This window comes from Orcinus orca, chromosome 11, assembly GCF_937001465.1.
Source record: "Orcinus orca chromosome 11, mOrcOrc1.1, whole genome shotgun sequence".
Taxonomy (NCBI): Eukaryota; Metazoa; Chordata; class Mammalia; order Artiodactyla; family Delphinidae; genus Orcinus; species Orcinus orca.
This window is the reverse complement of record NC_064569.1, coordinates 51387088-51410823: the sequence shown is the minus strand read 5'-3', so window position 1 is coordinate 51410823 and position 23736 is coordinate 51387088. Positions and strand designations below refer to the sequence as shown.

At 40.0% G+C, this 23736-nt stretch overlaps 1 protein-coding gene across 3 annotated transcripts in view; it reads left to right on the top strand.

Annotated features, from left to right (window-relative positions):
• The window catches only part of GNS (glucosamine (N-acetyl)-6-sulfatase), a 52502-nt gene that overhangs the window by 1129 nt on the left and 27637 nt on the right, over positions 1-23736 (top strand). For all 3 annotated transcript variants that reach the window (XM_004276593.4, XM_049693975.1, XM_049693976.1), the window contains exons 2-9: positions 9559-9618; positions 12270-12476; positions 14582-14647; positions 15082-15180; positions 16691-16858; positions 18504-18586; positions 20395-20513; positions 22228-22331. In XM_004276593.4, the coding sequence (XP_004276641.2) occupies positions 9559-9618; positions 12270-12476; positions 14582-14647; positions 15082-15180; positions 16691-16858; positions 18504-18586; positions 20395-20513; positions 22228-22331 (906 nt within the window). The remainder of the gene's footprint in view (positions 1-9558; positions 9619-12269; positions 12477-14581; positions 14648-15081; positions 15181-16690; positions 16859-18503; positions 18587-20394; positions 20514-22227; positions 22332-23736) is intronic.

The window sequence follows — 23736 nt, the reverse complement described above, 5'->3', positions numbered from 1 at the left end:
ACTAGGGCGCTCATCCTGGGTATGGCATTACTCCTACCTTTTTAAAAACAAGTACTTTATTGCTTTCTTCCTTTCAGTTCCCTTTTTGCTTTCAGCTAAATGCTATGAAAGCACTTTTGGCACGAGGTTCCTAACTTTTACTGTGTGGGAACACCCTAGCTGAGTGTCTTTCAAACTGCTGATTTCAACCCATAAGTGAGTTGTGAAATCAGTTCAGTGAGTAGCTACCAGCATTTTGACTTCCCTGTGGAATAGAGTAGAATAGAAAATGTGTGATACATGAGGTCAAGGTAAGCGCATCCATATATAGATGTGTCTTAGTTGTGTATTAAAATGTATTTCTTCCTCAGGGCTGTGTTCAGTGGTATGAGAGTCTTTTCTAAATGATATTTAAGATGCTTGCGTTTTGACTCCCTGCTGGTTCCTGCCACGTGTGCCTCATTGCCTTTTAGTTTCTACCCAGCCCCACTGACAATGAAGAGTGTTGACTTAATGGGCCTCCTGGATTTTACTTTGTTTTTTCCACCATTCCAACTGCTACACTTATCCTCCACACAAAACTCCTTTTTAAAACAGATTTTTGTGTGTGCTTTTGAAGTGTTTTGTCCAGAAAAAGCAAGCCATCTCTATCAAAACTTAATAATGATTTAGTGACTTAATTAAAAGACCCAGGGCTTCCCTGGTGGCGCAGTGGTTGGGAGTCCGCCTGCCGATGCAGGGGACTCGGGTTCGTGCCCTGGTCCGGGAAGATGCCACATGCCACGGAGCGGCTGGGCCCGTGAGCCATGGCCACTGAGCCTGCGCGTCCGGAGCCTGTGTTCCGCAACGGGAGAGGCCACAACAGTGAGAGGCCCGCGTACCGCAAAAAAAAAAAAAAAAAAAAAGAGAGACCCAGCTTTCACGGCTCTGTTGAAAACAAAATGCATCACTTAAATATAAGGTATTCAGAATTCAGTTTCTTCAGTTCTCGTAGACCACCAGTGTGGTCTGTGTATATTTGAGGTTTCTTCCCTTTAGCCTGTTAATCCTATTTGCTCCTTTAAACTAGTAGCAGATTCTTTTATACGGATGTTTGTGCTGGAGAGAAGAGCCAAAATTAAGTGGAGGGAAAAAGTCAAATTTAATACTCCCAGTTCTCTGGAGAATTCTGTCATCTCCTGTAACCTTTCACAGAATACTCTAAACACCACTAATTGTCAAACAGGACTTGAAGGGGAAGAACTAAGAAATAACAGCATTTGAGAACCTACTTGGAGCTAGTCAGAGTGTGAAGTGTTTTATACAGTGCTTCAATTATCACAGGAATCCTCTGCTGTAGGTATTGTCCTTATCTTAAAAAATGAGAAACTAAAACTTAGAAGGGGTTAAGTAACTTGGCCAAGGTTCATATAGCTATAATAAGGGGCAAAGCCCGGTGTCTTATAGTGTAAGAGCCCTGAGATTATATGCTTTTTCTCCTATTCTAGAATACTATGGTAATACTGATTTACCAGATGTCATTCCACATACCCACATCAGCATAGTCACACCATAGATCAGAGATTTCTTCAGGTGACATGGAACTCCTTAATTTTTTTTTTTTGCATCTTTATTGGAGTATAATTGCTTTACAATGATGTGTTAGTTTCTGCTTTATAACAAAGTGAATCAGTTATACATATACATATGTTCCCATATCTCTTCCCTATTGCGTCTCCCTCCCTCCCACCCTCCCTATCCCACCCCTTTAGGCAGTCACAGAGCACCGAGCTGATCTCCCTGTGCTATGCAGCTGCTTCCCACTAGCTGTCTACCTTACATCTGGTAGTGTATATATGTCCATGCCTCTCTCTCGCTTTGTCACAGCTTACCCTTCCTGGTCCCCATATCCTCAAGTCCATTCTCTAGTAGGTCTGTGTCTTTATTCCTGTCTTACCTCTAGGTTCTTCATGACATTTTTTTCCTTAAATTCCATATATATGTGTTAGCATACGGTATTTGTCTTTCTCTTTCTGACTTACTTCACTCTGTATGACAGACTCTAGGTCCATCCATCTCATTACAAATAGCTCAGTTTCGTTTCTTTTTATGGCAGAGTAATATTCCATTGTATATATGTGCCACATCTTCTTTATCCATTCATCCGATGATGGACACTTAGGTTGTTTCCATCTCCGGGCTATTGTAAATAGAGCTGCAATGAACATTTTGGTACATGACTCTTTTTGAATTATGGTTTTCTCAGGGTATATGCCCAGTAGTGGGATTGCTGGGTCATATGGTAGTTCTATTTGTAGTTTTCTAAGGAACCTCCATACTGTTCTCCACAGTGGCGGAACTCCTTAATTTACACATAATACTTCGTGTGTATTATTTTCATTTTTATGGAGAGAGGGAGGTCTCTGACCCAAAAAAAGATCATGAATTGCTGCCATAGTTGGCAAATAAACAAGTATCAGTCCCCCAGACTAACTCAGGTCAAAGGATTATAGCACTTGTATGATTGTGGTTTGATGTGGAATCTTGCGATCATCTTTGAAGTAGTCTTTTATGTGGTAGCATCATCTTTAACAGTTCATTGTATTTGTTGTAGCTTTCATCTGTGGGACTCCATTTTTAGGTTTTTTTTTTTTTTTTTGCGGTCCGCGGGCCTCTCACTGCTGTGGCCTCTCCTGTTGCGGAGCACAGGCTCCGGAGGCGCAGGCTCAGCGGCCATGGCTCACGGGCCCAGCCGCTCCGCGGCATGTGGGATCTTCCCGGACTGGGGCACGAACCCGCGTCCCCTGCATCGGCAGGCGGACTCTCAACCACTGCGCCACCAGGGAAGCCCCCATTTTTAGTTTTTGCCCAGGGAACCGTTCATCCATTTCTTGATTTTACTTGAATGTTGTTATGGGGTGATGGACACACTATTCTTCACTGAAGCACAGGTTAGTATTTTTAAAATCATTCTCTAGAAAAACTGACACTTGGTCAAAACCTCAAGGAAGTGAGGGAAGGAGATGTAGGGGAAGAATGAATACATCATGTCTTTGCTTAAGGCAAAGTGATCTTTCATTGTTAAAAGTTAGCCATAGAATTATCCGAATTGTCAAAACTTTATTTCAGAGCAGCTGTATATGGGGCCCAGGAAAGCAGATGACTCCTTAGGGGGTTTTTTTGCTTCAGATGAGTAAAGTAGCACATTAGTCATATGCAAGTGTAAGATTGTCTGTTTCTTAAAGAATGTAGTTTGGCCTTAACGTGACCAGCCACTATCTTTGCTTAGATCTTAAGGATCCACTTTATCATTCAGGTTAGCATGGACGCACACACACGTTTTTTGGTACAGTGCGGTTTCCTGTTTGGGACTTGTTTGATTAAGCACAGAGTATGGTTATCACTTGTACTACCATTAGCGTTTTAAAGGTTATGGTTATTAATATACATTTCTTACTTAAACTAAAATCTGAATTCCTGTGCAGCCCTGCATCATCGTCTGACTCCTGCCTACCTCTGTGACCTTGTCTTATTACCCTGTTCTTCCCTTTACTTACTGTGCTGCTTCTAGCACGCTGGCCTTTGTTCTGCCCTCACACGTGTTGCTTTCCTTTTCTGGCAGCATATTAGTTGTTCACTCAACCTGAAAGCATCTTCTTCTGGGGCTCTGCCTGGCTGACTCATCATGTGACTCAGTACTGAAGTTACATCCTGAAGGAGGCCTTTCCTGACCACCTCTTGAAAGTAGTTTTCCCCTTTGCTGTCATCACCTGCAAGCACATGGTCCTGGTTTATATTACTCTTCACTGCCTGAAATAATTGTTTGTTTACCTGTTGTTTGAGTACAAGGATCATGAGGTCAGGGACCTTCTATCTTTTGTCCACCATTGCCTAGATCAATGCCTGGCACACATTAAGTGTTTAGTAAATGTGTTATAATCACAAAATTTAGTCTTACTATAAATCAGATATTCTTTGGTAGCTTTGCATAAATACCAGACAATTTGACCATCGTTCCCTGTAATCAGCTCACATAGTCCTTTTACTATTTATAATTTGCATTCCTGTTTCCCCTGCCTGTGTACTCACTGTAACTCAGATTCTTCATCAAACCAATGTTTCATTCAGCCCAGTGTTTTTTACTTGAGGATAGCACCCAGTGATGTTTTGTGGGAAATCATGGCTGGTGACATTCCTTCTGAAGGTTAGCAAAGACCTTATGTATCTCTAGCATCCCCTGGCAACCTATTGTGGAGCTACTGAAAATCATCAAAGACCTTTTTTTTTCTTTAAATTTATTTCTTTTATTGAGGTGTAATTGACATAAAACATTATGTTAGTTTCAGGTGTACAACATGGTGATATTTGTATATATTGCAAAATGATCACAGCAATAAATATAGTGAACATTCATCATAATGTATAGTTACAGAATTTTTTTTCTTGTGATGAGAACTTTTAAGATCTACTCTCTTAGCCACTCTCAAACGTGCAATACAATATTATTAGCTGTAGTTGCCATGCTGTGCATGACATCCCCATGACTTCTTTATTTTATAACTATAAGTTTTTACCTTTGGACACCCTTCACCCATTTCACTGCACCCACCCTCACCCCTCACTTCCTGTCTCTGGAAACCACTAGTCCAATCTCTGTATCTGAACTTGGGTTTTCTTGTTTTTTTAGATTCCACATACAAGTGAGGTTATACAGTATTTGTCTTTCTCTGACTTAATTCACTTAGCATAATGCCCTCAGAGTCTACCCATGTTATCAAAATGGCAATATTTCATTCTTTTTTATGACTGAGTAATATTCCATTGTATATATATACCACATCTTCCTTTCCATTCATCCATTGATGGACATTTAGGTTGTTTCCATTGTCTTGGCTATTGTAAATAATGCTACAGTGAACATGGGGGTATATATATCTTCGAGTTACTGTTTTCATTTTCTTCAGATAAATACTCAGAAGTGGATTTGCTGGACCACATGGTAGTTCTATTGTTAAATTTTTGAGTGACCTCCACATGATTTTTCATACTGGCTGAACCAGTTTACATTCCCACCAACAATTGCACAAGGGTTCCCTATTGTCTACATCCTTACCAACACTTTTTATCTCTTGTCTTTTTGATGATAGCCTTTCTAACAGGTGTGAGGTGCTATCTCATTGTGGTTTTGATTTGCATTTCCCTAACAATTAGTGATGTTAAACATCTTTTCATTTACCTGTTGGCCATTTGTATGTCTTTTTTGGAAAAAGGTCTTTTCAGATCCTCTGTCCATTTTTGTTTTGTTTTAAGACTTACTTACTTATTTATTTATGGCTGCGTCCAGTCTTAGTTGCAGCACACGGGACCTTCATTGAGGCATGAGAGATCTTTCGTTGCAGTGCACGGGCTTCTCTAGTTGTAGTGTTTGGGTTTTCTCTTCTCTATTTGTGGTCCACAGGCTCCAGGGCGCATGGGCTTTGTAGTTGTGGTGTGTGTGTGCTCTAGAGTGCATGGGCTCTGTAGTTTGTGGCACGCAGGCTCTCTAGTTGAGGCGCATGAGCTCAGTAGTTGCGGTACTCAGGCTTAGTTGCCCCATGGCATGTGGGATCTTAGCTCCCTGACCAGGGATCAAACCTGCGTCCCCTGCATTATAAGGCAGATTCTTTACCACTGGACCACCAGGGACGTCCCCTCTCCCCATTTTTTAATTGGCTGTTTTTTTGCTATTGTATCAGTTTTTTATATATTTTGCATATTAACCCTTTATCAAATATATGACTTGCAAATATTTTCTCCCATTCAGTATAAGTTGCCTTTTCATTTTGTTAATGGTTTTCTTGGCTCTGCAGAAGCTTTTTATTTATTCTTTAATTGAGCTAGAGTTGATTTACAATGTTGTGTTTCAGGTGTACAGCAAAGTGATTTAGTCATAAATACATATATATTCTTTTTCAGATTCTTTTCCATTATAGGTTATTACAAGATAATTGAGTATAGTTCCTTGTGCTATATAGTAAATCCTTGTTTTTTAATCTGTTTTTATATATATTCCCATACTCCTAATTTATCTCTTCACACACCCCCCACTTTGCTAACCATAAGTTTGTTTTCTGTGTCTGAGTCTGTTTCTGTTTTGTAAATGAGTTCATTTGTATTATTTTTTTAGATTCCACATAAAAGTGATACCATATAATATTACATGTCTTTCTTTGTCTGACTTACTTAACTTAGTATGATAATCTTTAGGTCCATCCATGTTGCTGCAAATGGCAAAATTCCATTCTTTTTTATAGCTGAGTAATATTGCACTGTATATATATGTATACCACATCTTCTTTATCTGTTCATCTGTTGATGGACATTTAGGTTGCTTCCATGTCTTGGCTGTTGTAAATAGTGCCGCTGTGTACATTGGGGTGCATGTATCTTTCCAAATTAGAGTTTTTGTCTTTTCCAGATACAGGCTGAGGAGTGAGATTGCTGGATCATATCATAACTATACTTATAGTTTTTTAAGGAACCTCCATACTGTTTTCTGTAGTGGCTGCACCAATTTACATTCTCACCAACAGTGTAGGAAGGTTCCCTTTTCTCCACACCCTTTCCAGCATTTATTATTTGTAGGCTTTTTGACGATGGCCATTCTGACTGGTGTGAGGTAATACAGTAATACCACATTGTAGTTTTGATTTATATTTCTCTAATCATTAATGATGTTGAGCATGTTTTCATGTGCCTGCTGGCCATCTGTATGTCTTCCTTGGAAAAATGTCTATTTAGGTCTTCTGCCCATTTTTTGATTGGGTTCTTTGGGTTTTGTTTTGTTTTTGTTTTTGTTTTTGATATTGACATACATAAGCTGTTTGTATATTTTGGAAATTAACCCCTTGTTGGTTGCAGTGTTTGCAAGTATTTTCTCCCGACCTGTTGTCTTTTTGTTTTGTTTATGGTTTCCTTTGCTGTACAAAGCTTATAAGTTTGATTAGGTCCCATTTGTTTATTTTTGCTTTTATTTCTTTTGCCTTGGGAGACTGATCTAAGCAAATATTGCTACAATTTATGTCAGAGAATGTTTTGCCTGTGTTTTCTTCTAGGAGTTTTATGTTGTCATGTTTTATATTTAAGTCTTTAAGCCATTTTGAGTTTATTTTTGTATATGGTGTGAGAAAATTTTCTAATTTCATTCTTTTACACGAAGCTGTCCAGTTTTGGCAGCACCACTTAGTGAAGAGACTATCTTTTTTCCATTGTATATTCTTGCCTCCTTTGTTGTAAATTAATTGACCATAAGTGTGTGGGTTTATTTCTGGGCTGTCTATTCTGTTCCATTGATCTACATGTTTGTTTTTGTGCCAGTACCATACTGCTTTTTTTTTTTTTTTTGGCTGCATTGGGTCTTTGTTGCTGTGCACTGGCTTTCTCTAGTTGCATCTTGCAGTGGCTTCTCTTGTTGTGGAGCACAGGCTTGAGACACACAGGCTCAGTAGTTGTGGCTCTCAGGCTCTAGAGTAAAGGCTCCGTAGTTGTGGCACATGGGCTTAGTTGCTCCACAGCATGTGGGATCTTCCCGGACCAGGGATCGAACCTGTGTCCCATGCATTGGCAGGCAGATTCTTAACCACTGCACCACCAGGGAAGTCCCACCATAGTGCTTTGATTACTGTAGCTTTTAGTATAGTCTGGAGTCAGGGAGCATGATACATGCAAGCATGTTCTTCTTTCTCAAGGTTATTCTAGCTATTCAGGGTGCTTTGTGTTTCCATACAAATTTTAAAATTATTTGTTCTAGTACTGTGAAAAATGCCATTGATATTTTGATAGGGATTGCATTGAATGTGCAGATTGCCTTCGGTAGTATGGTCAGTTTAACAATATTAATTCTTACAATCCATGAACATGGTATATCTTGCCATCTATTTGTGTAATCTCCAATTTCTTTCATCAGTCCCTTATAGTTTTCTGAGTACAGGTCTTTTACTTCGTTAGGTAGGTTTATTTCTAGGTATTTTATTCTTTTTGATGTGATTGTAAATGGGATTGTTTCCTTAATTTCTCTTTCTGATAGTTCACGGTTACTGTATAGAAGTGCAACACTATATTAATTTTATTAACATTAACTGTATATCAACTTTGTATCGAGCAACCCTACCAGATTCATTGATGAGCTCTAGTTTTTTGGTGGTGTCTTTAGGATTTTCTATGTATAGTATTACATCATCTGCAGACAGTGATAGTTTTACTTCTTCCTTTGCAATTTGGATTCCTTTTCTTTTTCTTGTCTAATTGCTGTGGCTAGGACTTCCAATGCTACGTTGAATAAAAATGGCAAGAGTGGGCATCCTTGTCTTATTCCTGATTCTAGAGGAAAAACTTTCATTTTTTCACTGTTGAGTAGGATATTAGCTGTGGACTTGTTATATATGGCCTTTATTATGTTGAGGCACATTCCCTCTGTATCCACTTTGAGAGTTTTTATCATAAATGGATGTTGAATTTTGTCACATGAGTTTTCAAAATTCCTGAATAAGTTAGAATTCTCTAGCTAATGGATTACTTAAGTTTTCTATCATCTGTATAAAACAATGGGGATAACTTTTTTACAGTATTGAAAATGACCCTCTTATTAACATGGTTATGTATTTGGGTTATTAGTCTTTAAGAAGTTATTACACAACAAAATACACTTAAAACTGTGTTCAGTATGGTCTCAGCTTTCACAGGAACTTCAGAATCGTTATGAACTGACTCATAATACAACTGAAATAAGTTTCTTCACATCATCCTTTCTTGCTGTCTGGAATCTCGATAAAGATCGTTAGTATTTTTTATTGTTATTATTTATATCTAAGTGGCCATCTTCATACTTTTTATCCTTGCTGTAGGATTTGAAACTAGTTGTTCTCTCTACTTGTCAGGATGTTAAGTTTTGAGCAAAAGATGAAAAGCAAGGATATAAACGAAATAATTTTCTGACTAGTCTTTTGCTTGACAAGGTTTTCTGTATATGTGTTTGCCACTTAGTTCGAGTCTTTGCCTGAGGTGGTGGTTGGTCTAGTGCAGAGGGCCATGAGCTTATAGTCAAAAAGCGTGCATCTGGGCTTCACCACCGAGCGCCTGATATTTGAGTTAGTGTCGGGGCCTTGTCTGGCTTTCAGAACCTAAGTGTTGTTTTATTTCTGTTTTAAAGGATGGAAGACTCCTTTCATATCATTTTTCATATCCTGCTTCTAAAGGTGAATTAATAGAGGTAGATCTGCCCCACCTGTTTGTAAGGCAGCTGGTGACAAATCAGAGAAGGGCACCAAAATTTCATTACATTGAAATCAACATTGCTAGAATAATGCCATCAGCTGTGAACTTTCCCTTCCTGCAAGCATTACAACTCCCTGAACATTTGCACAGGACATAACTGACTGTAACCAAACTTGTTTGGTTCATCTCCAGAATCACATGGGACACTTGGCTGTTCCTTAGTGTCAGATAGAGCTGATCATTTGGGAATAAAAGGTTGAGAGTAAGATACAAAAAAACATGAATTTTGTTCTGTGTGTTTTAGTTTATTGGAAGAAATTGTTCAACAGATAACTGTTTACTTTACAGACACCACTAAAGAAAACCAAGGCTCTCATTGGAGGGATGGGGATGACTTTCTCCAGTGCTGTAAGTTTTGAAGCTGATTTAATTTTGTTACACTTTGTGTTTATGTTCTAAGAAGAAACACTTTCTTTTGGGTCGTCTACTGTAATTTCTGTGGGTTTTTTCTAATTAAATGCCTGATCTGAGGGAAGGAGTCTATTTAATGTAATATAGATTTGTTTAGTTGAAATATCACTTCTTAACACTTGAAGATTAATTACAGGTATTTTGTAAGCCATTCTCATCTACAACTCAGAACTAGAGAAGTTTATTTAAAACTTCACTGAGGTTTGAAAATGGATTGTAAGAAACGGTTAACATTTGTACTGTGTAAATTTAGTTCCATGGTAAAAGCTTGCAGGCTACTCTGCAAAACCCAATTAACCCTGATAGCCAAACCTAACGAAGATAATAGCAGCAAAATGAAAGAAACCCAACAACAACTGTGTGTACATGTGTGTGGACATATATGTAAATACAAATATATGTGTATGTACACATGTAAACATAAATACAAAGATCCAAAGTAAAATACTGACAAATCAAATTCAGGAACCATGCTCATAACCGAGTCAGTGGTAGCCCAGCTTAATATCAGGAAATCCACTGAACAGCAGCTAGTGCTGGTTAACAGCAGACTCTGGAACCAGATCACCCTGTTTTGAATGTTGTCTCTGCCTCTCTCCTAGCTGTGCGACCTTGGGCAGCTTATTAACCTTTTTGGCCTTTGGTTTCCCCATTTGTAAATAGGGATACTAAAACCTGTCTCGGAGGTTAAATGGATTGTTACATGTAAAGCAAGCATTTATATCAGTGCCTAACGTAGAGTAAGTACCACTACATAATGGTGGTTATTATATTGTTTACCAGCATATCAGTGGTTAAAAGGAGGAAAATTAGATACTCATCTCAATGGATGCTTGAAAGTCCTCTGAAATGTTGGCATCCTTTCCTTGTAACTTATTAAACTGTTACGTCCGTACTATGACGAATATTTCAAACAAATAGCACAACTTACGGTTAAGGTTAAAGTCTCAGAGCACTGCTGTTAGGGAAGAGACAAGGGCCCAATATCTCTCACTTAATGTTCTTCTGAACTGTCTAGTCATTGGCATAAGTCTTGTGGAATTCAGAGTACTTGTGGAATTCAGTACTTGTGGAATAAAAGTACTGGAAAAAGACAAAAATTGTTATTTCCACTTGTCTGGATTTTCTGCCTAGAAAACATAGAGTTGTTGGAAAACTTTTTAAACTAATAGAATTTAGTAAGGTAGAAATGAAAAAATAGAAGTAACTTTCTTCCATATAACTAGTTAGAAAAACATGGGGAAGAGAAGATCCCACTTATACAGCAGGAAAATATAGACTCTAGGAATAGCTGGTGGTGGCCAGTAATGGTTAAGACCTATAAATGTAGTTACAAAATTTTGTGAGTGATAAAGTATTGGGTTGGCCAAAAAGTTCATTACAGATGATGTTACGGAAAAACCCGAACCAACTTTTTGGCCAACCCAATACTTCATACATAGATATGCACATCATTTTGTGTGGAAAGACGCAAGATTATAAAATGCTTATTCTAATCAGAGTCCCAGCAAGATTTTTTTTAGGCTGAATTAAGTGATTCAGAAGTTATCTGGAATAATAAATAGGTTAGAATAATCAAGGTAAAATGTTTAAAGGAAGAGATTTCCCTGCTGGACACTAAATGTAAGATCCAGTGAGCAGTGTGGCATTGGCCAAAAAATAGGTCAGGAAATATAAAAGGGAGAGAATTACAAGAGTTGCCAATGTGAAAATTATAAAAGTCAAACATGTAACAAACTCAAAAAGCAAAAGTAAAAAATGGGAAGTATTTGTAACATGATTGAATCCTTCCTTAACTCAAATTTTATGTCACAAGAGGGGAAAATGTGCAAAGCACATGAACAAACCATTCACATGAACACAGTTGGTCAGTATGCATGAGGAGAATGTTCATCCTCACCGGTATTTAAAAATGCCAAATCCAGTTTGAAAGGCCGAAGAGATGCTAAGTATTTCAAAGGGATAATATGTAATTCTGGCAAGGGCGTGCTCAAATGAGCATTCCCTCCCCGCTGGTGCGAGTATAAGCTACTATTACCCTTCTGTAAAGTGGATCCGTGATGAGTATTAAGACCTAGACAAACATTGGGTTGAATAGGATAATTCCGTTGATCACAGGAGCTAATAGGAGCATAATTAGAGTAGGAAAAAAATTTGTGTCCAGTGTATAAAGTGATGCAAGAAATGTATAAAGCCACAGATCAGCCTGAAAATGAACCTCTACTTCTCTGCCACATTAGATTCAAGTAGTATTCTTTATCTTTGTTCAAGACCTAGCTCCCACCATGCTGTATTCCTTGCATGTAAATATTTCTTTGGCAGATGAAATTAGAACAACTTTAGGTTATTCTGTAGAAAGAAACCAGCTGAAAAAGAAATCTGTTTTCTGGGTTCTATCTGCTTTACTGTCTCCACTAGGGGACTTAAAGCAGCTCTGAAATGTGTCATGTATAAAGAAAACCTCTATTCCATGGGAAATTAGAAATTTGACTTTGGGGCATTGAGCAGCTTGCTTTCTGTTTAGAAATGATGAGAAATCCGTCTGTCTTGTGTAACTTTGCTTTTTTTTGCTTCTCTTCCGTTTGTAGTATGTGCCAAGTGCTCTTTGCTGTCCGAGCCGAGCCAGTATCCTGACAGGGAAGTACCCACATAACCATCACGTCGTTAACAACACTTTGGAGGGAAACTGCAGTAGTAAGTCTTGGCAGAAGATCCAAGAACCAGATACTTTCCCAGCAATTCTCAGATCAATGTGTGGTTATCAAACGTTTTTTGCAGGGAAATACTTAAATGAGGTATGTTGAATGATCTAATTATTCCCGTTCTTTCTTTTTAAAAAACAGCTTCTTGAATGTGAATTAGTATGATTCATGTTAATTGTTTTTTAATTAGCATCCGTTCAAGTCATGTTAAACGGTTTTCGGTGTATGTTGTTTTCTCTTAATCTGCCTGTTAAACCAGAACTTACATGAACGTATTTACATGATTTGGGCACTGTGGTTATTCTTTCTTTAAATAGTCTCTGGAGCATTTGTTTAAAAATTGTCTTAGGACTGCTGTGGTCTGAGGCATATTCCCCCTTTTCCTCAAGAATTCTGCTTGTCCTTTGGCTGTCATGGTATCTTTGTTTCCATTTCCCCCTTTATCAGGAGTGGAGTGAAGAATTTTTTCCTCTGGGCATCTTTTCCTGAATTATAGCAGCTTAATGGTTAACCCACTTTCTGAAAACTGGGAGCAGATTGTGGAGAGATCAGTGATGAAGGAAAAGCACGCAGAGCCTGAGACATTCAGACCATTGAAGCATGTGGCTGAGTGGTTAGTGTGCTGGCCTTGAGGGCCTGGATGGAGGGAGGCCTCACTGTGACCTGCCGAGGCCAGATTTCAGGGCCTCGAGTCCACCACATTGGCCTTAGCATTTAGTCGAAGTTCAGGCTTAAAAGAAATAATATGTTTGAGAGTGTTTAGGGTTATCTCTTAAAATAAAACTGGGGATTCAGGACAAAGAGAAGATGCACGTTTTCTTATGTACTTCATCTGTGGTTGCTAGAGATCTTAATATCTGATCTGAATTTTGTTAATTCTCCCCCTCCCCGCAACAGTTGGGGGATTTGCAGCCTTGTGGATTTGATGAAAAATGAGTCGGTTTGAAAAGAATCATGAGCACTGTGATGGGTTAAAGCTATAGGTCATAAAGAGACCTTACACTACTTTGCATGTTGAAGATCATCTAACATATACAAAATTAGAAATTCTTCAAAATACAAAGACTTAGGGGACTTCCCTGGTGGTCCAGTGGTTAAAATTCTGTGCTTCCAATGCAGGGGGCACGGGTTCGATCCCTGGTTGGGGAACTAAGATCCCCCGTGTCGTAGACACAGCCAAAAAAAAATAACAATAATAAAGATTTAGTTCTTAGAGGCACTGCCTTAAATGGGCAGTATTAAGCCTTGTCGAGATAAAATGGGATGATTCTGTGGTCTCTTCACTTAATTCATCTCATTAGATAAATTGAGTCCAAAAATAGACTTCACCAGCAGGACAGCTGAAGTGATAGGCTGGTGGCTTGTAGTCTGATGATTTGGGCTGTTAGCCACAAGGTTGGCTGGACCATTCAGTCTAGGCCATCAGTAGCTCAGCAAATGAGCCATGTGGCCTAAGCTATGTGGCCTTTCCCTGTAAAGGGCCAGAAGTAAATATTTCAGGCTTTGCAGGCCATATGTCTCTATAGTGACTCTACAGTTCTGCTGTTGTAGCAGGAAAGCAGCCACAGACTTACATAAACCAATGAGTGTGCCTGTGTTCCAGTAAAACTTCACCGCGACTGAAATTTCAATCTTATGCAACTTGTCACAAAAATATTCCTCTTTTGATTTTTTTTTTTTTTGTGGTACGCGGGCCTCTCACTGTTGTGGCCTCTCCCGTTGCGGAGCACAGGCTCCGGACGCGCAGGCTCAGCGGCCATGGCTCACGGGCCCAGCCGCTCCGCGGCATGTGGGATCCTCCCGGACCGGGGCACGAACCCGTGTCCCCTGCATCGGCAGGCGGACTCTCAACCACTGTGCCACCAGGGAAGCCCTGATTGTTTTTTTTTTTATTCAAGTATAGTTGATTTTGATTGGTGTTTATATTTTTTAATGTTTGGAAGAAAATTCTTAGCTTGCTGGCCCCACAGAACAGTAGGCAGGCTAGATTTGGCCCGCCAGCCATAGTTTGCCAACTCCTGCTTCAGAAGTTCCTAGGACGATAGTGTTCTTTACTTTTTGACTGTTATGTGTTTGAGGAAATTGAGCACCTACCATGTTTCAGGCACTGATCTAAAAAGATTCTGAAAGTTTCCTGTTTCCTCCTGGTCTGGTCACGTCCTAAGGACTTCTAATGCGCTGCTTGTTTTGCTTTGCAGTATGGAGCCCCAGATGCAGGTGGACTAGCACACGTTCCTCTGGGCTGGAGTTACTGGTATGCCTTGGTGAGTGATTAATGAAGTCAGTGGCAATTCCGCACAACCCTGCAGATGCTGTTTACTTTCTGCTGTAGCTCTGATGTTGACATTATTTGGTTTGCTTTTATGATTGACCATTTTGTCTCCTTAAAAGAAAGTCTGTTGAGTTGTGAGTCACTCTGTTTGTGGGATACTTTTCTTGCATTCCACAAGGTTTAGCAACATGTTTTGCTGTTCTACCGGATCCATTTCTGGCTTTTTAAACTAGGACATATTATTGAAACTGTGCTAGCAGTTAATAAAACCCTAGTCATAAAGTCCAATTCAGTATTGACTTGAGCAATTACCTTTTTTTTTGTCTTATCACTATTTAAACAGAGTATAGTTTAGCCCAGCATGGTTTCCAACTTTCATTTTGTGTGCTGACCTCATAAAAAATCTTACTTTCCTCTCTTTAATAGGAAAAGAATTCTAAATACTATAATTATACCCTCTCTATCAATGGGAAGGCACGGAAGCATGGTGAGAACTACAGTGTGGACTACCTGACAGATGTTTTGGTGAGTTACTGAAGCTCTGTGCTTGCACTTTAGCTCATGTTTAATTAAACTCTCTGCCTAGAAAATCTTTACTTGTATTTGTTAATGTTGGGTAACATGAATAACAACTTGGTCTAAATGCCAAATAATATTTCCAACTGATTAAAAACTCCTGAGGGTGTTTTTCTTTGTAATTAAGCCAGGCTCAGATCTAATGTTCTTGAAATTCCAGCAGAAAATCCCTTTTCCAAAGGCTAATCTCTAAGACTATAGAGATTACTTCGAAGAGGTTTTACTTTGTAGGGGTTCCTACTCTTGATCCCAGTTTTACTCACAAGCTACAAGATGGCATCTTCATCATGAGGGTGGCGGGATAGGGATAGGGAAGTTCTTCAGGCATTGTATATTATATATAAAAAATACTGAAATTGGGACGGGAATTTGGGACTGTCCTTTCCTGTCTAAGATGTATCTAATGACAGCCCCTCCATAGGGCATTCATTCACCAAGTACTTCAGCACCCATTATAGCAGGTGTTCAGCAGTAAATGAAACAGAGTCTTTGATCCTGTGGACGGTAACCTTGTAGTGGAGGATTTTATTTACCCGTATGTGTGTTGTGTTGTTAGATGGCGATTAGTTAGAGAAATAAGGCAGGGGATGGGAGTTACATAGATAACATTTAGGCAAAATCCTAAAGGAGATGAGAGTGAGCTATACAGGTCAGGGGAAAGAGTGCCACAGGCAAAGGGAACAGAAAGGGAGTGTGCGTGGCAGGTTGGAGAAACCACAGGGTTTCTTGACAGGGCTGGAGTAAAGTAGGGGGATGGGATGGTGATAAGAAATTGATAGTATCTTTTGAGTTTAGTGTTGGGAATAAATGAAGATGTAAATCAACTAGGAAATTAAAAACACAGCATGTGTGTGGGAAGCTTTCATTCTCATAAAGTATCTCCAGAGAAGCAAATGAAAATATTAAGTCCATATAAATTAAAACCCTGGTGTGGTGTATTTAGACTTAATATTGTTCACTTAGTTTAGCTACTTCAGCTGGCACAACTTAGGATATCTATTCTCTACATATTTTTGTAAAATTACAGTAACTTAATTCACTTTTCCCACTGTTGTGAATTAGGTTGGCTCTCTTTTTATGTTCTTTAAAGCATCAAATGTGTATACTCTAAGCTGCATAAATGTATATACTCTAAGCTACATTAATATGTTAATACTAAAATGGCCAAATTACTATTTTTTTTCCTTATGGGAGGCATAACAATTTTAAGGTCATGTAAAATCATCAGAACCCTAATTGCTTTCTTCGATGGTGTGCTTTTCAATTTTTTATTGTGTTTGCCTGAAAGCCAAACGATCTGTTCCAGCAACACACTTGCAAGTGACTGTGACATAGATTGCATGCTAAGATTGGTGGAAAGCTAATAGGGCCCTGTACCCCTGTTCACCAGAGAACAGGTATCTATCAGGTCCTCAACTGTGAAGTAGGGTAAGCAATGACAAATCTTTGTATATGTCAGGCCAATGTCTCCTTGGACTTCCTGGACTACAAGTCCAACTCTGAGCCATTCTTCATGATGATCTCCACTCCGGCACCTCATTCGCCTTGGACGGCTGCACCTCAGTACCAGAACACCTTCCAGAACGTCTTTGCACCAAGAAACAAGAACTTCAACATCCATGGAACGGTAGCTTCCCCTAACCCTTGCATTAAGCCATGCTCGATGTGATTAATTGTGTAATATACTTGTCAGGGAGCCTTTGAATCATATAGTTGGTCTTCCTTCTAAATCTTTTAAAGGTAGTTGCACCTGTCGCTAACATACTAGGTAGTATACGCTTGCTTCAGAAGTCAGATAAAGTTCGTGCCACACACCCAGTGGGCAGCTGGAGAGTCGGCGGACAATGGTAAACAAACGCCATCTTTCCTGACCACAGGCTCTTTTGATAACCTCTGTGCTGGCACTCCTCCTGCCCGGCAGTGGCTGAGACATGTCCCTTGGGGCTGAGCTGGGCCTGCAGCAGTCTCCTTTGGGTGGCCCTCACCAGGCCCGAGGCGTAGGAAGAAGAGGGGTGACACAGTGCAGCGTGATTGGGAAGGGAAGTTGAATGGAGAAATGAGCCAGAGCAGGCCATGACCTAAATACTGTTCACTTCATATACCACTTACCCTTCCTATGGCACAGGAGATGGGCAGTTTGCTAGTTCAAAGGCAGAAAGCTTCTACTACCTCATGCCCGTTACCCAGAAATCTTAGTTGCTTGCGAGGTGGTAGAAAGAATGAGTCTTGGAGTTAGAGTCCGTATTACCGCTTTCTAGCTCAGTGACCTGACCATGAGCAAGATGCTTAACTTGCATTTTTCTCTCTAAAGTCGGGGATCCTGACCTCTCCTGCAACTCTTGTATGGATTAAAATACACAGAAGCGTCTAGCATGTTGCCTGGCACATTGTAGGCATGTGATTGCCATGGATGACATTAAAGATGAGTGAACCGAGTTTGAAACCTGGGTGCCATTCTCTCTGTGTTCCAAAGGAAGTTCATAGAAGTTCCCATGACTAAGCGAGGTTAGAAACTTCAGGTTAAATAAGTCACTCTGCTACAGGATTTCTCAGAGTTATTCGTGTTCTGACATGAATTTGCAGCAGGAAGAGATGCTCTGTAGCATTTGTCAAGCATGCTAACTAAAGAAGGCTTTGAGGATCACAGTTTGCGAGATGGCAGCTTAGGGTTTTATGAATGGGGAGGAGAGAATAAATGGTATTTGGCAATGTTTTTTGTGTTTTTTTTTTTTTAAACTGTGACTCTTTTATTTATATGAGAAGAATCCTCTAGATTTGGACTTGAAGTTTTAGGAAATTGCTATGATGAAATTTTTCCCAAGGTCCAAGGATGATCGCTATCTTAGGTAGGAAAGATAGAGGGCCATGGAATGCTGACTTATTAGGCAAAACTTAGAGGAAGGTAAAGTGGATCTTTATCCTTTTATAGTTTGGGTGGTAGACCCAAGTTACAAATTTAATCTTCTGGTTAGTAGTTTCCAGTATCTTTCACGAAATCTCTTATTAAAGCTGCTAACAAAGGAGCCCAGGCCTTCTGCCATTAAGGAGGTGATGAGAAGAAGCTAAAGAATGAGTGATAATTTGCAGAAAGTTTTTTTTACCAACACAGGGGAGGGGAGTAGGGGTGGGTGGTGGAGGGAAAATCTGAAGTTGCTTAAACAGGCTCCAGTTAGTTCCTTTTTTGCTCGAGTAAATGAACTTTTTCATTATCTATTCTAGTAGTTTGACTGTGGTGACTTGGTGTTAACTTCTGTTTTTCTTTTAAATTTTAGAACAAGCACTGGTTAATTAGGCAAGCCAAGACCCCAATGACTAATTCTTCAATACAGTTTTTAGATAATGCATTTAGGAAAAGGTAAGAGCTGCTCCTTTCCAGTCTAGGTGGTCTTTGAGGACCCTCAGAAGCAGCCCATGAACAGGGAACTGCACCACATGGTTATTTCTGAGAAAAAATCAGAGGGTAGCAAGATGTTGGGAGAGACTCTGATGGGAGGTCTTTACATTTAGCTACAAGGTGGTCTTTGGACCTCAGGTCTAATTAAACAGTCCGTTTTTATGATTTGTTAAAACATTGCAAATTGGAGCCATTTGGTTTTTTTAACAATTTTCTATATCTAAAGAAAAGGTTGGAAACAACCTAAGTGTCCATCATCAGATGAATGGATAAAGAAGATGTGGCACATATATACAATGGAATATTACTCAGCCATAGAAAGAAACGAAATTGAGTTATTTGTAGTGAGGTGGATGGACCTAGAGTCTGTCATACAGAGTGAAGTAAGTCAGAAAGAGAAGGACAAATACCGTATGCTAACACATATATATGGAATTTAAGAAAAAAAAATGTCATGAAGAACCTAGGGGTAAGGCAGGAATAAAGACACAGACCTACTAGAGCATGGACTTGAGGATATGGGGAGGGGGAAGGGTAAGCTGTGACAAAGCGAGAGAGTGGCATGGACATATATACACTACCAAACGTAAAATAGATAGCTAGGGGGAAGCAGCCGCGTAGCACAGGGAGATCAGCTCGGTGCTTTTTGACCACCTAGAGGGGTGGGATAGGGAGGGTGGGAGGGAGGGAGACGCAATAGGGAAGAGATATGGGAACATATGTATATGTATAACTGATTCACTTTGTTATAAAGCGGAAACTAGCACACCATTGTAAAGCAATTATACTCCAATAAAGATGTAAAAAATAATAATAATAAAAGGTCGCTTTGTGAGAGATTAGCCCCAATATTTGCCTGAGACCCAAAGGCTTAGGCTAGAGCAGAATATTTGCCTTTGCAATTTTTAGTTTTCAGGAAATTCTTACTTTCTCTTAAGGTGCATTTAGTTTTAGACCAGGGGTTGGCAAACTTTCTGTGAAGGGCCAGATAGTAAATATTACAGACTTGTCGGCCATATAGCCTGTGTCACTGTTGCTCAGCTCTGCTGTTGGAGCGCAAAGCAGTCCTGGACAAGACGAGAATGAATGAGCATGGCTGTGCTACAGTAAAACTTTATACATAAGGCAAACAGCGAGTTGTTGTTTCATGGGCGTAGAGTTTCAGATTTGCAAGGTGAAAAGGTTCTGGAGATCTGTTCCACTATGTGAATATACTTAACGCTACCGACCTGTACCCTTAAAAATTGTTAAAACAGTAAATTTTATGTTATGTGTTTTGTACCGCAGTTAAAAACAAAAACACAGACAGTGGTCAAGCTTTGGCCCATGGCTATCGTTTGCTCACCCCTAGTTTGACCATTAAACATTGTTGTAGCCAGGTCTATCTGAATTCATCTCTGTCAGTCAGTGCTGAGTTGACAGCTTTCCCTTCCAATAGTCTTTTATTCTCATCACCAGCCACGATAAATAAAGAGCTAAATGGTTATAAAAAGCCTCATTTATTTCTGTAGAATCGGTTAAATTTGGAATCAACTAGTTGTGTTCTGGAGTTTTCTAATCTGTGCTTTGCAATGAATGGAAGGAAAGGAAATAGGGGATTTGAGCTTTTGGGGAGAGTGGCTCTGAGGGGTTTTTTTTGGGAAGGAGGTTGGGAGTTTTTTGGTTTCGATTTGGTTTTGGGGTGTTTTTTGGACTTCGCTTTTTTGGCAAGATGGCAGTACCTCAGCATTGTCTCTGAAGTCCCATTGCTGCCCTCTGTTCACATCCAGGTGGCAGACTCTGCTGTCAGTCGATGACCTGGTGGAGAAGCTGGTCAAGCGATTGGAGTTCAGCAGGGAGCTCAATGACACCTACATCTTTTACACCTCAGACAATGGCTATCACACAGGTAAGGGGCACCATGACCTTGGCGAGGTGCCTTTCCTTTCTCGCTCAATCCGTAGCACTGGCAGGGAGCTCCTGTCCTTTTGCAGCAGTGGACAGGCCAGAGGGAGGGTCTTGCCCTCAAGGCCCCTCTGGTTAGAGGGCCAACTCATTTCCCCTGGTGAGAGACCAGGTTTCATTATTTGCTATTTCACAGGCTGAATTACATGGTGTTCTAGGAGTCTGAGCAGAGAGTGAGCTTGATGGGTTAGAGGCAGGCTTTATGAAGTAGGTGAGAAATTGAGCTAGATTTTAAGGACAGTGGATCTCAGGGAATAGGGGTATGACATTTGACGCAGGAAGACCACGAGAGGGTTGTCCTGGGGAAAAACTTTCCTGTGAAATGAGGTGTTTTGGTGTGTGTGAGTTTTGCTTTGTGTTTCTTTTCACAACTGCAGTCTGAGTCACCCCAGTGTCCTTGACTTTCATCCTTTCTTCTTGGACCTTCTCTAGTTAAAAATCAGTACTTTTTTCTCTCTCCACTCTTTTAAATTTCCTGAACTGGAAGGGAATTAACCTGAGGTTTGTTTGCACGGAAGCAGATAGATGAGGCGTTTCCTGCAGTGTTATGAATATTTCTAAGCACGCACGGTAGAGACTAGTAAAATAACTCCCATTGTCCAGCTTTCGTTTCCAGCGGCACGAGACCAGACTTTTGAATTCCTCATACCTTCTTCATGTTTCTGTTTTAGCTAGAAGTTTTTGAAGAAACTCCAGATGTTGTGATTCCATATGTCAACACTTGATTGTGCACCTGACTAGTTGATTAGCTATCAAAACCTACACGAAGTCCACACGCTCCCTTTAGTTTTTATGTGTCTTAAGGCTGTCCTTTGCCACCGATTTATTGGGAAAACTCATCTTCTGTCCTTTAGAATATCTCACATTCCAGATGTAGCTAATTGCTCATATAATGCCTTAACTCATTTATCTATACTCAACATTTTCTATAGATTGGTAGTTAGATCTAGAGTCTTAATAGAAGTTCACGTTTTCAACAAGAATGCTTTCTAGTTGATGCTGTCATGTACTTCTTATTGCTTCATTCACATCATGCCGCTGGGGTGTCTGGTTGCCTCACTTTAGGGATGCTGTTACTGTTTGATGGCTCATGTGGTATCAACCTGAGCCCATCCTATGAACCTTTTGTGGCTAAAACGTCCATTGATGATTGTTGCTTAAATCTGTTCCCTCAAAAATTGCGAAGTTTGGCTTCATAACTCTGTCCTTCCTTCTGAATTTACTGGCTGGAATTCCTCAGGAAATTCCCCTCACCAGCTGTTTGGTTATCTTGAAATAGAGTTTATTCAGGAAAGGCTGGATAAATGGTTTTCTCCCTTTATTTAGCAGCTTTTAGAGTAACTTCATTCCATTGTGATCAGGTCGAGTATCATACATAAATAGTGTATCTTTGCTTCAATACTTTCTAGTCATTCTTTTTGCTGAATTTGCCTATTTGAGACCAAGGTGTCCCTCTAGGCATTTTTTTTTTTAAAGATGAGCTCATTGTTTCCTGCCTTGTAGTAATAAGAGACCCAGGCAAATTTAAGCTTTCCATTAAAACCCCATAATTAGTAGAACAAGGCTGTTTTTGATTTTTACTGTTTATTGAATGAATGCATGCATGAGTGACATTTCTATCTCGGCTCCATCTTTACCCTATGCATTTTTTTTTTCAGGACAGTTTTCTTTGCCAATAGACAAAAGACAGCTGTATGAGTTTGATATCAAAGTTCCACTGTTGGTTCGAGGGCCTGGGATCAAACCAAATCAGACAAGCAAGGTAGGTTGCTGACAAGGTGATGTAGCATTTGCCTGAGGAAAGAAAGCTTTTCCTCCGAAGAGGAGGCTGATTCAATTTCTCCTCCTTTGAGGATGAAGGCTGATTGGCTTAAGATTTTTTGCAAGTGTATTTGTAAGCCTTGCGAACAGTGATTCTTTTTTCTTTCTTCTTTTTTGATTGAAGTATAGTTGATGTACAATATTCTATAAGCTACAGGGGTACAATATAGTGATTCACAGTCTTTAAAGGTCATACTCCATTTAGTTATTTTAAAATATTGGCTGTATTCCCGGTGTTGTACAACATAACCTTGTAGCTTATTTTATACCTAATGCTCTTAATCCCCTACTCCTGTATTGTTCCTCTCCCATCCCATCTCCCCACTGGTAACCACTAGTTCTCTGTGTCTGTTCTCTATATTTTGTTATATTCAGTAGTTTGTTGTGTTTGTTAGAGTCCACATATAAGTGATACCATACAGTATTTGTCTTTCTCTGTCTGACATGTTTCACTTAGCATAACACCAGTAAACTGCTGGCCACCCACTGCTAGATGTATATGTATCGTATTAGCACGAAGAGCTTTTGCTTGTGTTTTGAGACTAGATTTTTACTTGGTCCTCGAGCCGTGACTCTCCACCAGGGTGCTCATCAAAACTACCTTCTGAAACTGAAAGGCTCAACATCTAGAAAGGTTGAGATTGACTCACTTGAACTGGAATAGAATCCCTGCCTCTGCTTTTTTTCTTAAGTTCACAATGATTCTGAGAGGCAGCCCAGTTTGGGGCCCATAGCCCGGGAGAGCAAAGCTCTTCAGGCTTTGTTGTGTGTGCACATCCCCTGGGGGCCTTGTTGAAATGCAGATTCTGATTCTGCATTCCAGCCTGCTCCCAGGTGTTCCCAGGTGATGTCTGCTGCCGGTCTGACCTCCCTCTGAGTATAAGGCTACAGAAAGGGTGTTGTCTGAGAATTTAGTCCCCCTCCCTGTGGGACTCTTCCTCACTAATGCCTTTCTGCTTTACTGATTCTGTCTCCTAGTACTGTCATAAAGTACCATGTTCTTTTGTTACCATTTCCATTTGGTTTCAAACTGAGTTCCTAATACTGAGGTACTTTGTTCCTAGAGTTCATGGGCACCTTGATCCAAAACACTGGTCCAATGTTGGGAGATAAGAATTGATAGGCTCTACCAGTTGTTTTCTCTTCCCTAATACCACAATTTCAGTCCCAGCTCTGTGAGACAAAAGAAAATGAGCAAATGGATTTTTTTTTTTTTTTTTTTTTTTTGTGGTATGCGGGCTTCTCACTGTTGTGGCCTCTCCCGTTGCGGAGCACAGGCTCCAGACGCGCAGGCTCAACGGCCATGGCTCACGGGCCTAGCCGCTCCGCGGCATGTGGGATCTTCC